This window comes from Thunnus thynnus, chromosome 2, assembly GCF_963924715.1.
Source record: "Thunnus thynnus chromosome 2, fThuThy2.1, whole genome shotgun sequence".
NCBI classification, from domain to species: Eukaryota; Metazoa; Chordata; class Actinopteri; order Scombriformes; family Scombridae; genus Thunnus; species Thunnus thynnus.
Genome location: NC_089518.1, coordinates 29,017,660 through 29,033,749, shown reverse-complemented (window position 1 = coordinate 29,033,749; position 16,090 = coordinate 29,017,660). Strand labels below are relative to the sequence as shown.

The 16,090-nt window shown below is 41.4% G+C and overlaps 1 protein-coding gene across 1 annotated transcript; it reads right to left on the bottom strand.

Annotated features, from left to right (window-relative positions):
- Nucleotides 1-628: 628 nt before the first annotated feature.
- LOC137200317 (E3 ubiquitin-protein ligase KCMF1-like) lies at nucleotides 629-15,091 on the bottom strand. Its single transcript, XM_067615035.1, has 7 exons — nucleotides 14,921-15,091; nucleotides 12,789-12,956; nucleotides 10,502-10,641; nucleotides 6,471-6,572; nucleotides 4,129-4,309; nucleotides 2,743-3,061; nucleotides 629-2,246 (listed from the first exon to the last, which is right to left on the bottom strand). Exons 1-7 carry the CDS (start codon nucleotides 14,934-14,936, stop codon nucleotides 1,919-1,921), a joined length of 1,254 nt encoding a protein of 417 aa, XP_067471136.1. The 5' UTR covers nucleotides 14,937-15,091; the 3' UTR covers nucleotides 629-1,918.
- Nucleotides 15,092-16,090: the final 999 nt, after the last annotated feature.

The following is a 16,090-nucleotide window of genomic DNA, read 5'->3' as shown; positions in this document are numbered from 1 at the left end:
TTTTTCCTTCATATTTCAGATTCTTTGACCCTACATGGTCAGTTCACAGTCTGTCCTATGACAGCCAAATAAAATGTGGCAAACTAAATTAACTGTATTTAATTTGGTGTATGTGAAGAAGTCATGTAAGGGAAATAACGCAGCTGGACACTTTAAAGAGCATGCCATCCTTATGCCATCAGCTTGGCAGAAAGGGTGGATGAAAAATTTACAGTATGTGCTTGTTTGGAATTTGATTTACTGTGTTTTCCAATAATTAAAGTGCACAGTCTGTAAAACCTCAACAACCACAGCTGCAATGGCTCGGGGGGCGGGGGGCGGGGGAAAACACGGCTGTAGGTTTGTGGTGTTTTCTGACAATGAACAGAAGAAAACGTTTAGGCCAAATGAAGCTTAAATGATGCATGTCTGTGTTGCTGCCACTTGAGTTTCACCCGTTCTTTAATTAGTGCAGCATGTTAATCCGACTTTGCGCCGTTGCTGTGAGCGAGGAAATGCATCAGGAGAGGACAAAACTAACGGAAAATGACCTGTAAGATAAGTGTTTATTTTTTTTAAACCATACTCTGTACATGCTCGCCAGTAAGTTAGCAACTGAGAGAAAGAAAAAACAAACCAGAGAGCAGGATTGGGTTAGTTCATTTCCATCCAAAACATTTTTATTGTCCTCCAAACTGAAAGGTTTACCCTGTAATTTGGCTTGTTCGCTGAGCCAAAAACATACATTGCATTTCTTCAGGTAGCAGTGGAGGCATACAAAGATCTTTTTTTTTTTTTTTGACCGAGAGAAATTTCATGGAAAGAGCATACAGGATTCTCTCCTTCAAGTCACATGATGAGTAATCTTTGCATTCATGAGTAATGGAGAGAGGATTCATTTCAGATCACGGGAAGCTTGAGAGAGTAGCATCTGGTCTTTCCGAAAAAGAAAAGGGGGAAAAAAAAAAAAAAAACAACCGTATGAGACCAGGGTTGTGTGTTTCTTCCATGTTATAAAAGGCCTGAAAATGGTCACACTGAAGAGATAGTTTCATCTCCGTTTGCCTCCGAGTTGTGTATCGCCTTTATGTAGAGCATCTGTAGTGTACACAAATGGACACTGGATATGCAATTCAAAACCAAAGTGCCCACAGTCGATATAAAGCAAGGTCACATGACCCAAAACAGGTGGTGTCACACAAGGGGGAGGGGAAGGTTGAGACTGGACATGAATGTAACCAAACGCAGCCATCAGTCTGTTTGTGTGTGTGTTTGTTTGTGTGTGTGTGTGTATGTGTGTGTGTTTGTGTGGTGCACAAATGCCACCCATGTGGCAATCAGCACCGTTAATTTACAGTTACTCAAGTGTCGAAACAAAAGAGAAAGACCTCCCCGTCAGGTGACTGTGCAGTTAAAAATGGGCACATGGTGATTTAAGCTCATGCTTAAGTTGTGGTAAACCATCCAAGCACTTCTTTAATTAATAACTATAAATACACAGCAGCGTTTTTACCGGAGAGGTTTCTGTCTGCCGCCTCTCCCTTGGGTGAGTGTGTGACGTGTTTGTCTCTTAAACAGCTAACTACGCTTTTTGCTCATCTGCTAGAGGAAACACGGGTTATGTGGAAATTGATTATCAACTTTCATATAGATTTTTCTATAATATATTTATATAGTTATTTTCCTTTCTCTCACGCACCCACCACGCTTGCTTGCTTTCACATTCTCTCGTCTCACTACTTTTATTCAATGTACACAACGTAATAAACATGGGGTTGAGTGGGGAGCGACAGAGCTGAAATGACAATCACTGAGAAAAAAAAATAATAAAACAAAGCCAAAAAGAACTGCAGTCTTTTTCGTCATCCATTGGCAGTTGGACTGACACAGCAGTCAGCCAGTTACAATGGTGGTTTGAGGGGAGGGAGTGGCTATGTCATCAAAGGGGCGGCGCTGGGGGCTCTTTCTTCGTTGGTGCCGTTTTAGTCGTCGTTTTCGTCGTCTTGGTAGCCGGGGTCGTCTCCTTGAGATTGAGGTTCTCCAGTGCCACGTCCAAGGTCATGACCTCAACACAGCCCATGGCCTCGAAGTCAGCGAAATTCCGCAACGAGCCGTGACAGTCGTCCTCGTCTTCGGAGGAGGAGGCCGAGGCGTCCTCGTCTGGCAGCAGTGTGGACAGCAGCAGCTCCGTCACGAACAGGCTCCTGTCGGCCCACTGGGCCTCGCACACCTGCCGCTCTGCCTCAGACAGCCGCGGTTCGCTCAGCCTGTAGGAGGACAATTTATCAGTGATGAGACGAAGCTTAGAAGAGCAAGTAGATTTTGATAATGAGAAGGAGACGGATGGATGAAACATTAGGTGAGAGGAGAGTAAATTAGGAAGAACAGCTTAGACTTATAGCAATAATTCAACATTTTGGAAATACGCTTATTCACTGTCCTGTTACAAAAGGTGCAATATACGACATTCGGCCCCACTAGATGTCCCACTAGAGCACCAGCATCTCAGACCAAAACAAATGCATGTATCGTTTACTCAATAATGATCAAACTGTCAAACAGGGTGTTATGTGCCAGACTATTTCTCAGCCAAGCGTAGTGACTTTTACTTTCGGACAGAAACAACTTACAAAAGACGTGAGGGTGGAATTAATCTTCTCATCTAATTCTCAGCAAGAAAGTTAATAAGTTGATTTCCCAGAATGTTGAACTATTTCTTTAAAACATTTAAAAGAAATGCAGTAAATCGAGCAACAGTCAGACCTGCTGAGTAGAAACTGGGAGCTATGTGCAGTATGCTGTGTGTTGGCCTCAGGTGGACCCGGGTTGGGACTGGGGTTGGTATTGTGGTTGGCGCTGGGGTTGGGGTTTGTGGCAGCTGAATTGGTATTGAGGATTGCATTGGCACGGCCGCCGCCCCGGGTAGCGTTTCGGGCCGTCTCAAGCTGCTGTCGCGCCGCCTGTGCCTGCTGGCGCTCCAACTGGAGCTGCATCTGGAGCTGCTGGAGCTGGGAAGCCGAGGGGCCGGAGCTGAGCTGGCCGCCCGCTGAACGCCGCACCCCCGACAACTGGGACAAAAGTTCTAGAGGAAAACGGTGGAGACGACAAGGATGTGATGTCAGAACTTGTGAGGGAGAGATTGGAGGGTTTTTATAGTTCAATCCTCTACTACGCTGAACCTGCATCAGTTTTACTCCAACCGTTAACGGTGGTTTGTATAAAAGATCAATCAGTGCCGGTGCACCAATTTCCTGACAGTAGTCTCATAAAAACACCATCTTCCAGTAGATCATGGCAGTAAGGAAATAGTACTACTGTTTTAATTTTTTTTTTTTAATAATATAAGTTTAAAGTGGTAATATGTACATAAAAGATTAGTGTCTGATCAACTCCTGTAACTACCATTCATGAGCTTAATAAAAAGTACAGCACTATAACTCAAAAGACACACACACACACACACACACACACACACACACACACACACACACAGAGTAAAACAGAGCCTCGGCAGTGAGTGTTTCAGGCTAAAACTCGACCAGTCGGATCAACGGCCCAGCAGGTACAGCAGGTCATTAAAGGGGAGGGAGCACTGGCTGGTGTCCTGTTTATGAGGCACACTGAACAGGGACCCTCATTATGGCACAGCTGGAGCTGACATGGCGAATACCAAGCATTGAACCGGATTAAAATTGGGAACAGGATAAACATGGAATTGCCACAGCAACAACTCTGCCCACACATTACTTTAATATCCAAACTGCCTTGAAGTGCAGACTGAAACAAAACACACAGTATCTATAGTATCTATGTGCTTACAGGAAATCTATCTGTATGTGTGAGAAATGATTAAGACAACAGGTTTAAGTGTCTATTGATAAGTTGCCACGTGCCTGAGTGAGTACTGTGCACCAGTGTTTTGTGTGTCAGACCTCCTGCAGTTGCAGCTGGGTGATCCTAATTATTACAATAACAAGAAAGTAACTTTTCTGCCTGACTGCACCAATAAAAAAAATAAAAAAAATTCTCTGTGACCTGCATCAGGCTCCACAGCTTCTTCTCTTCAGAGAAAGTCAGTATTTTCTGAATAGGTTTATCCTGTAACCTCACATCTCTATGTGTGTGTGTGTGTGTGTGTGTGTGACTGACCTGCTATGGGGTCCATGGCCTCTCTGCTGTAGTTGGAGCTCTGTGAGGAGCTCTGACTGGTGGAGAGCCCCCCTGTGGTGCTGCTGGTGAAGTGCATGTTAGACCTGCGGGCTCTTGGACCCCCTAGCCCGCGCCCAGGGTGAAACATCCTCCTCACATGCCGCACGCCACTGGACTCATCGTGAAGCTTGTCGTTAAGAAACACATCAAGAAGCATGATAGAGCTACATTTAATGATTATTTGTTATTATTAAGATCATCTTTTTTGATTGCACTTTCAAGCTATAGACCATTAGTTCCCAGAACTCAAGCTGATTATCTTTAATTTGCTTATTTTGAGCGTCCAAAACGCTCAAATACACTAAAAGATATAACAGAGAAAAGTGGAAACATATTTGAGAAGCTGGAACCAGCAAATGTTTTGCATTTTGCTTTATGAATGACATAAATTATTTCTTCTGTGTTGAAGTATTAATGTATTAAATCAACTTGTAGTTTCAGTACTGCCACTCCTTTAAATGCTCACTACACACAGGTCTTTGGTACCTGCTGCAATCGGCTGATATATTTGCATGGTACCCTCATCTCACATGAACACTTGCACAACACACCACACCGGCAACATCCACAAACAAATAGCTATACCTGTATTTCGTGGAGCTTGTAATGCACTTCTGCATCTTTTGTTTCCTCCACAGCACTTAATTCAAAGTGCTCTATAAACCGACTGTCAGACTGCTGTCGTCAGTCCTCAGTGAGCTGAACTCAGTAGAAATAGTTTTGCTCATTCAGACATGATATTTCAACTCTCATATGCTGCTCCCTAGCTATTCTGAACAACTCACATGTATACCTGTATGTGGTTAATTCAGCTTAATTCCCTCTGAACTGCATTTTCAACCTCAAAGAAATGAGTATGCGTTTTTAGAATATAATTAAATTTACTAATACACTTAATGTCACTTAGAAGAGCCTTACGTTCTAAATAGATTCCATAATTTAGTAACATATAAGATAGGACTATTTTTCAGAAAACTGTCCAGAGATTTAGTTGACCGAGTTCATCCCCAACAGCTTTCAAATTAAATCACAGGTTAATGCGTTTCTTTCTTAAACGCTCACATCCATTTTTTTGGCTGCACAGCGCTCGTAGAGAGAAAGTAGAACACATCATACAAACAATGCAAACCATCAGGGATGCCCTGACCTAACGTCTTCTCTTAAACATACCTATTTCTCACCTCTGGGTATCTGTCAATCAAAACCAATCTCATACTAGTGCTCTCTTTTTTCCTAAATCTAAAATCTGTATACTTCCCTGCTTGAAACTCAGTGGAATCTATTTTATGTACGATAACATGAGGTGAGGGATTACAGCGGCACTAAAAACTGAATCATGGCTGTGACTGAATGACTATAACTGATAGCAAAAAAAAAAAGTTTTATGATGAAATTGACAAATCAACTGTATTTAATGTGGATCAGTCACATCATGAGCCATAACCAATACGCTTCATTAGGTCAGAAAAGGCATCAATATCGATTCAGTGTATTGGGTTGTTCCATCCCTACAAACCATCAAAACTGCAGTGTCACTTGTCATCAAAACCTCCACTGGATACTTTTAAAGCCTTACTTATAGCTTAAAAAACAAAAAACATACAAATGGAGGGCAGTAATACACACTGCATTTCATCTGTTACTTAGCAACACTAAACAACATATTTCATGATGTACTTATTGCACCCTCATCGCTCTCTTTTTTGAGGGCCACTCCGAAGAGAGACAGAGATTTATGGAGGAGAAATTAAACCAAAGCTGAAGCAAGTCTGAATAAAAACACCGAGATGAAGACTCTTAGCCTTCTGGCAAACAGTATGCAACTGACTAATCAATCTGAATGAACCCTCTCACCTGAGACACCTCTTTTTTTTTTTTTAATCTGCACAATGACAAAGAAATCATTACTGAAGAGATTCTCTACCCACTATTGTGATTTGGAAAACTACCACCAGAGGCTTTAATGTTATTAGCAAAATGTCAACAAATGTCAGATTCAGTGAACAGAAGCCGGCTTGGTGCGCTAATCTTTGAAATGACAACACAATCTGGATGACACAAACCGCACCGGGGTTCCTTTGGGTGAGACATGAACCACATCTCTCAAGAAGCGTAAGAATGAATATCTAAATAGTCTCCACACAGAAACCTTCAGATAAATGCTTCAGATGACAAACCACAAATTCAAGTTGTTTTTGCTTGTACTGTTAGCTGGCAGTTAATGTGTTGCAGAGGTTAACAGTGGTATTTGTGGAGGTGGGACTTATTTTTGCAAAGGATATCAAGTCTCTGGGTGCTCTGTGTTCAAGTGTGAGATGAGCAGCAAAGTCATCCGTCACATGATTCGGGTCTCCACCTGGCAGCGCTGCACATATGGGGCAAATCTAGAGGACAGGAAGAGAGAGCGTGAGCATCGATATCAGCACACTTCACTGAACATTCAACATTCACCAGTTGGTGCTGGATGCTTTTCAACAAACACTGAGATTAGTAAATATCTACTGTACAAATGCTGTATTCAAACATGAAGAGAGAAGAGGATGTGATGTGTGTAGAGCTACGGCACTGCTGAGATTAAACGCAACTGAAGGCTCAGACTGATTTTAACTTTTTGACAGTTTGGTCAGTTAATTTGCTGGTGGGAAGCTCCCCCATTAAAAATTTGACAGTCATCTGCCAAACAGCATCACACTGATGTGCCGGGCTGTTGTGCGGTCAAACTCGGGACAAATAACCATTGTGACACTATGAAAAGAGTTGTGTGGATTTGTTAGGTAAAAGCCTGTAAATGAAAATGAGTTTGGATGACTTCCAGTGTTCACTTAGTCAAAACAGGTAAGTCAAGTATCTGTCAAACATCCCTTTTTCATACAAAGGACAGTGAGTGTCGTACCCTGAAGGCTGGTAGAACGTGACACAACCGTTTGTGATCGTGAACACATTATGATATTCCCTCGCCTGCTGTCTGTCCCAACTGTAGCTGCTAACTGTGGTTATTCACTCACCAACTTGCATCATTAATTAGCTTCCCTGACAGTCGCCAACATCCTGTTCAGTAGAGCTGCTGCGGTTACCGTGGTAAAGTAATCACGTCATACCCACCGCAGAATCAAACTGATCACTGCTGAGTGAGCGAATCACGTGATTCGGGACATTAGTTATTCTCTCAGGCTTTACATAAAAAGAATGACGTGCCTGCCGAATGCCGACGAATATTCCTGCTGCAAAGTTGGCCTCTTAATGACAAAACACTGGAATAAACAGACATTTAGTGTATTCTTTATAAAGGCTATAAATAATAGACTACTACATGAATAAATGCATTTGAAAGTTTACCGTATTGGTCCAAATGGACATTTTTTTCCCCTGGAAATACGTCTGAAAAAGGGGGTTGTCTTATGTTCAGGGTCTAGACAATTATCACAATTACAATTGTCACAATTGTCACAATTAGCACAATATCAGATCTTCTTTTTGAATGGATAAAGTAGCGGTGAAAAACCGACTCCTACACAAAGTGTTGCATTACGGGTTGTTTGTAGCATTAATGTTGCTAGGCTAGTGAGTGTCTTAAGAGTCTGTTTATAGTGAGTGTGTTAGAGTCAGTCAGCACTAAAAGTGTTTTATTAGTCCACTTTAACCTGAAGGCTCGTGTAACATGTTTTTCTGCCACGGTGGAAATAAATTTATGACGAGTGAAAATGAGTCCAAAGCGTCATCCGGTGTCTCTACTGCAGAGACGGAATATGTCAAGGTGCCAAATACCACTGTCACCGATGATAAGGAGCTCAAAAAGACAAACAGGCGGTTGTATTAATACTAACGGCCGAAGAGAGTAATTTTTGACCTCTTCCGAGAGCCTGGTAGGATGAGTGAGTATGTAACTATACTATGATGTAAGTATTTTTCCAAAATAGATGTTAGAAAAGAGGCGGTCATCTTAAAATCAGGGTTGCCTTATATTCAGGCCAATATGGTATTCAGGAACCAATTATTTCATATTTTATAACAGCTGAGTTTTATTTTATTTATTTATTTATTTTTTAAATGGTGGTTAAAAAAAAAAAATCAATACTGTGGCAGCTCTACCATTCAGACCGACACAGCAACGCAGGTCAAACCCATGTCGGAGGTCTATCTGAACAGGTCAATGTGCTTCACCTGACCTCTAAACCAACAGTAGACACTGGTTGGAGACTGCTCAGCTTTGGGAAACTGGCGTTGTAACCAGGAATGGAAATGAAGTGAATATCTACGTTTAAAACATTATTTAAACAAACTTGCTGAAAACAGAGACGTGGGGAGAACGAGAGAAGAGAGTAAAAACAGAAAGTGTGAAAGTGTGGGCGATGCATGCATGCGTGCATATGGACAGACAGAAAGGTGAAGCTGAAATGTAACTTTTATCTGGTAATTATTCTATGTTTTCAGTGTAATTCTAGTTAAGTATATGAGATGTAAGATATGATGGACAATCAGTCAGTCAAACATCACAGAAGTGGGCATGAAAGCATTTGACTGGTAGTAGTTAATTCTGAAATATTTTAGCAACATACACAGTCTTGGTCTTCTTAAAACGTACTAGATAAGAAATACTAGAGCTATTAGTCACACTGTGGTTAAGTGCTACGCCTTAAAAAAAAAGGCAATATTACAATCATTTCTAAGCACGGAAATCATTTTGAATACATCGTTTCAACAGGCATGACGTGTTCACTGTAACTCAAAACCCATTAAATCTAGAAAAAAGGTCAGCACAGCAGTAATATAAAGTGTGCAGTAATCGGGCTACATTGTTATGGTAAGAACTTCTCAGTTCAAAACAATGTTTTCTTACTTGCTGTCAAAAGAGAAACAGTGAATGTCTATAAATAGAGCTGCACAGACGACCTGACATCACTGGTATTTCAGTTTTTCTTGCAGAGTCAGAGGCTGACATCGAGAACTAGGTTGGACTGTTAACATTGTGAGGCACAACAAATATAGGTGGTAAACATACAACACCATACATTCAAAACCTACAGTATCCTCCAACCTCTGGGACATTCTCAGACACTGATTCAATAATGCCAGGATTAGACTACACGATATTTTTGTCTTTCACAATGGTCACCATGTCAGAGATTAGGCATTCATAGTGCCATAAATTCTTGCCATGTCTTGGTCGGGAGACTGGCAACACTACAAGTATGACGCTGACCAATCATTGTTCACGAGCTTGCGCAAGTTCATAGGTTGTTGGGGAGGAGGATCAAGAAACTTTCAATAATGGCTACAGAAGCACTATGTGTGATGCTGGCGGTCTTGCCTTATGAAAAAGAAAATAAAGATCCTGTCAACAGTTCCTGGGTGTCACTAAGAGGACAGTATGAGCTATTTATCCTTCAAAATGCTAACAAATGTGTTAACACATCAAGAACATTACATAAAGCAACCAGGTTTGCTGTATGTAAACAGAAGGTCTGGTGGAGGAAAAATGGCATATATTATATACTCTGGTAAATGAAGATACAAAGATATGTTTTAATATCAGGTGGTTTCCTACTCTCTATAATTGAAGGTCTCTCTGCACATATGTAAACACCGACACAGAAAGTCAAAGCTGTCCAGCAGCTATCCAGCTGAGCTGAGCTGCATTTAGTGTCTCATACAGCAGGGAGATCAGTGGCTCATCTCCTCCTCTTCCACTGGCTGATCGTTTTCTTGATTTCAGTTATAACTGAAAAACTATAGTTTCTCAATTATAACCATCACTGATGACTGGCAGCAGGTTTTCCCGCCTGAATCAGCCTGTGGAGAAGGCGAAAATGAGCCACTGCTCTCCCTGCTGTCTGAGACACTAAATGCAGCTCAGCTTGGCCGAATAGCTGCAAGAGAACAGCTTTGACTTTCTGTGTCAGTATTTACATATGTGCGCCAGAGAGTACTCAGTCATTCTATTGGTCAACATCAAGGAAGACGTCCTTAGAGATGTGAAACCAGGCAGGAAAATACAAAATATTCTGGCATGCTAGACTTTTCGTTGGGGTGTCGTGAGGCGTCTCAGACGCCACATTGCTGTTCTTTGATTATATCACACTACAAGGCCCGTTCATTGTTCATAATCGGGCCTGGCTCTGAAAATTTGCCAGCTGTGACAAAATCAGGCAAAATTCATGTAGTCTGATCCCAGCAATTGAGAAAAAATTCTGAGGTATGTGAGGAAAAACAACCCAAATGGAAATGTTGCCTAATGTTAAAATCTCTTCATATCTGCAAACATCATGTGAAATTTTCATAGATGGCCAGGTGTCAAACTCCAGCACAAACATACCACTTCTGTGGAGGTCTCTGTGTGCTCTGCAGCCACGTGCTCCTGCAGGGAGATCTCTGTGTAGCCCATCCTGCCACAGTAGGGACATGTGAAGGCCTGGGGCTGCTCCACCGAAAAGGCTTCTCCACCGTAGTACAGGTCTGGAGGGAAACCAAGGTGGACATTTAGTGATTTTATTTGGTGGCAGCGGAACAAGCTGTGAACATAACACTGACATATCATGACAGAGTTGTTAAGGCGAACATTTTAGCAAACAATAACTTCACATTTTGTAAAGCACTTTTTAACTATGTTTTGAGTGTGCTATACAAATAAAATTATTATTACTATCGTTATTATTAGTATTATTAACTGCCTGTTTACACACCCACCAGACACACATTGGCATTCATTTTGAGTCGTGTTTTCCAATTTTCACTTTCCTACGAGATCTTTTTGGGTCTACACAGCTCCTGAGGGACATAACTTTGTCTGTCTGCTCTTTGAGGCTGAGCAGGTAGCTTATAGTGGGTTTATCTGCTGGAAACAAGGTTGATGAGAGTGGTGAGGCTGGATCAATATTTGAAGACCAAGACATCAAAACATTGAGTTGGAATACGCAAAAAAACACTCCATAGAGCTGAGGAAACTGTAGATTCAGGTAATACTTCTCTGTTGTTTTGTCAATGTGATTGAGCCCTTTCACATTACAAACACTCATTGTTGATATGAGATAACTGATTGGCGAAGCTTTAAAAAAAAGTGCTTTGTAACAAACATTCCCTTGTCTGCTGCACATGAAATCACCTAAAAGAAGCAAGCTTACCTGTCGCTGACATAATAGTCAATATCATGAATGCAACATACGGCTCTCGTTACAGCTTTTCCTATTTTTTCTCCATCAAAACAATAAAAAAATGTTGAATTCTACCCTTACACTGAGGTCTTAAAATTATACAATATGGAGCTCTTTGTGCAAATACTGAGATCTATCTTAAAACACAAGCTGTCTGTCTAAGAAGGACTTCAGCTATGCTGAAAAACAACACAATATGAAGCAAAGACAAACACATAATCGAGGACCTCTTCACAAGTTCACACCTTCCTCTATGTTTTCTGCGACAGTTTGTATTTTTTTTTTTAAACAGACTGTAAAACAGCATTTCCAATGTGTGGAAACATATTTCACAGCACCAATTCATGAAATAATGATTGAAGCAGACATCCAAAAGCAAAGGGAGTCACGCATTCTGTCCAAATTATAATTTTATTGCTGTTCAGCATGTGAGATGATACCACAAAAATGCCAAGTTGACCAAACATGTATAGTAGCTTAACGTGAAGTCTGTATGCTAAAGGATCTGAATATTTCTATCTCATCGCTGTCACAACACTTTCTCAGACAAAACGAAGCCAACAAGCCCAATAAGACACTCCCAAAAACTCCTCACGCTGTCTGGGTCAAATCAATCACAGCTAAGTCATTTGGGAGCAGCCTCCCTGTCTGAAAGCAAAAGCAAAGGCCAGTGAAAGATAACACACACTGTAACAGTTCAACTTGTGCAGGCTTATTTAAGCCAGTGGAGGGAGGTTTACTAAGACTGCCAGTATTAGTGGTTTATCCTTATTATGACATACCGAGAAATGCAGGTTCTTGATGGACTTTAAAGCTCCGGTTTTAGACTTGCTGTTTAGTAAATCTGTGACTGGGATCTATGCAACTATGTTTACCTTTTAAAACATAAAGTCACTGCAACAAGTTTGAAAATCTAGTCTGAAAAATGACTAATGACATTTATTTACGACGCTATTCATCCTCTTTGTTTTGGCACATACTGCCAACATGCCTGCAGCTGGACTATCACCCATCACACCACATGAACACTGGCATGCAGATAAAGTCAAACTTTTCTTTGATAGTTCAGTGGTGATACCCGTCTTGCTGCCAACAATAACGTCTGACTCAGAACTGCAGTTTCAGGTGATAAAACCACAGTGAGAAATCAGTTTATGGGATGATGTCTGTCTGGTTTAGGGGATAGCTCAAACTGTAGAAATGCAGCCACATTCAGACATCTGTGTTTTCTTGCCTGCCTGTTAGTGGAGTCAACATCTGTATATCACAATGAAGTGTTACCAAACGTCTTTAACCTCAACAACAAACACCGTATGAAAATGCTAAATCACAGGTGGCTCATAACCTCATGTAATGTGCAAACATAAGACAAATTCACACTTTTCATATTTCTTACAACCTGGATAGGCACTCAGCTGTAATTAGCCTGTAGGGAATATCGAATGTACTCACCAAAGTCGACTCGGGTTAATATACACTGCATGGGATGCTCTGTGGTGTGTCTGGTTGTGGTTGCACCGCTCTCATAGCACGATGCGCACAGATCGTAGTCGTAGCAAATTAAACATTTGTATCGTCGACCTCTGAAGTTGCCTTTTAAACATGCATCACAGCTCACACCTGAGGGAGGAACGACAAGAGAAAGGACAAAAAGAGAGGTCAAATGTTGAATATTTATGTCATCTTAATTGGGCTCATCAACACAGCATATTTTTTTGACAAGTGGAGTGCAGCCTATTTTAAAATTTGACGTGTCACTACTCAAGGTTAACTTTGAAGAAAAACATCTAGATGATGAAAACAAAAAACTGGTAACAATTTATTACGTCCTCTGTGTTCTTATTGCGCATTAAACAGGATGTTAAGACTTGGATTCCCTGAACCAGAAGATGATGATCTAGATTCACATTTATAAAGAATACAAGTTAAATACATCACACATTGAACCATATCTGACTGAGAATTGCGCAGAACAACTTGAACAGGAAGGTGACTGCCTGTTTGCAAATATACAGCTAAGATATTAAGAAGATAAATGGTTTTAAAAGTGACATTATCACAGGATGAAATGGCATCTGGTTTGACATCCGGATATGAGGCTAACGAATGATGCATCGTGTTTATTTCATTGCAGTTTATCAAGGATTTTGCATTTTGTTGCTTCAGTTGTTTATTTGCATTTGCTCTGGTTGTATAGTGGTAGGACTTGGGTGGGCGAGATTGGATTTGTGTTTGTTCTTGTGTTGGTGATATTGTCCCTTTTGTTGCTTGGTTATGAAAAATGCATTCAAATGAAACAGTGCAGCCTAAAAATAACCAATCTGAAGAATCATCGCTTCTTCTGACACAGTCCATCTAGATTTAAACATTAAACATGTCACATGGCTTCTATTCATGGTAAGGACACTGAATTATATATTACTTTTTTTTCTAGAGAAAACTAGCTTCTCTCATAACACCTGCCTCATCTATAAATCCTCATCACAATATCCCCACTGACGACATATTTAAAAAGCTTCAACGTCTGTCTCACATGCGGTAAACGTCAAGTCAGGTCCAGGCAATCCTTGATTGACCAGGACAGTCGTGCAGTGTCGGTGTCTTGCATGACACCAGGCTGTCTAAACTCCCTCTTATCTCCATTCATAGCTATCAAGCTGTAAAACCTCAGAGTCAACCTGATCCTGACGAGTAGCTGCAGCAGCAACGTCAGTGACAGTCACAACGATAACTTCATGTTAAACCTCAGAGCTGAGTAACTTGATGACTGCTGGCAGTAAAGTTGACAACAACACAGGCATGGAAAATAAAGGCCGCTCAGGCCTGACTAACCTTCGTTACTGGCCAACATGAACCACTTAACGAATAAACCAGCTGCCGTTAGCTAGCTTAGCTGCCAAGCTAGTCAGCTGTGACTGACTTTACCTAACTCTACTTTTTGGTGGTCGGTGAGCCGAAACAAATATTCGTAATGTAAGCTGACATCAACTTGACACTAACTGCGAACTTCAAGCCTAACAAGGTTGGCCACAAGGACGAGGTGAGTGTTGGTTTGCTAAATGTTAGCTTGCGAAGCTGCAATCTAGCGTTAGAGGCCAACTTTCACCAGGAAGGAGGCTGAAACTAGCTTAACGATGTGACAAGCCTCAACCGCACACCGCCAGCTGCGACTCGCTGCTCTCCACTGTTTCCTATTCTCGGCACTCCCCCTTTTCTACCCAGCTCGTTAACCTACATAACCTAGTGCCAGTTAGCTTGTCGGCTAGCTGCGATAATAGCCCCACTTAGCTAGCATTAACTATCTCCTTCCGCTTATTTGTCAGCGTTGTTTTGGTGAAACTAACAGCTGCCTACTAGCTGTTGTACACTGTTAAAAACATGACGTCGACTGCAAGGACCGTTTGGATTAACTTACACTCACATTTTGTGGCCGCCATAATGCGTCCCCAACGAAATTACACTGCAACCTTGCTGCTAACACTAGCCAACGCTAGCTAGGATGAGCTGCAAAACAAGAAATTGTCGGCTAGCGGTGCTCAGCCAACGTTTTCTATCTCAAACACTGACTCGAAGTGTGTTCTCACCTTCATGACGGGACATCCTACGAACACTAACGCAGCCCCTTGCTCGGGCTCCCTGGCTTGCAATAGAGAATAATATAAGTGAAGAGAAGAGAAGCCGGGGCTGGCTGGCTGTCCCTGGCCTCTTCCCTCATGAAGGATCCGGTGTGGCACACCGCCTCCTCCTCCTCCTCCGCCTCCTGCTGTGTCACTGCTCGCTGCGCCGCTGCTCCGTCCACACGATGGCGCTGCTGTCTCACTTATTGGCATGAAGATTGCTCTTCGTTACTGTAAAGATGACACTGACCCCACAGGGAATTTAAAAAACACTTAAAGATCCCCTCCAGACATGTTTTAAGATGTATATATAATACTCTACTTTGAATAATAATCTGTCTGATATGGTTTTCCCATAAAAAAAGTTAAATTATCTCGTTAAAATCCTTAAGATGACATCTTATTTTCTTTCATTCTAAATTCAAGAACCTATAAATAGGCAAATATATTTAATTTCAGAGGTTTAACTTGCTGGACACAAGGTGTATCAGTGTCACATCACACTTGTGTAAGTTGAATATTGGATCAGGATATTCTTCCAGGATGTGAACTACAGGGGAGCTCCTGCTGGCTCCTCTTAATAAGACACAAGCTCCCCTGAAAACATGATTTGTGAAGTTTTGAAAGGGTCTAAGATATTGACAATATGCTATTTTTTCTAATTTCCTGTATCTTCATCATCGTGTGTAAAATGAGGCTATTGTCGATGTATGATTCATGTACGAGGGTGATTCATCAATAATTCACTTTGATAAAGATACCAGCATGCATGCTATCCTTGCCATCACCATCGAAGTGTGGTGGCGCAATATCATAAACTTAACTCACTTTAACTCAAAGATCAGCAAAAAAAACAACAGCCCACCAATAATGAAAAATAGGCTCCCCTGACAACCATGGCATAGTTCGCATCCTGTTTTTCACATCACAAATCATGCTGGTAGTTCCACCCCTTAAAGTCGTATTTTCAGTGACCACAGAGAAACTTTCCACTTCCAGGAGATGAAAGTGAAAACAGCCTCTGAGTTTCAAGCTCTGCACATACATCATTCTGTACAGTGAAGCTCAAACATCCAACTGTAGGAACAATAAGGAAAACAGGGGGACTTTAATATTAGTTTAATTTAATAATTAATT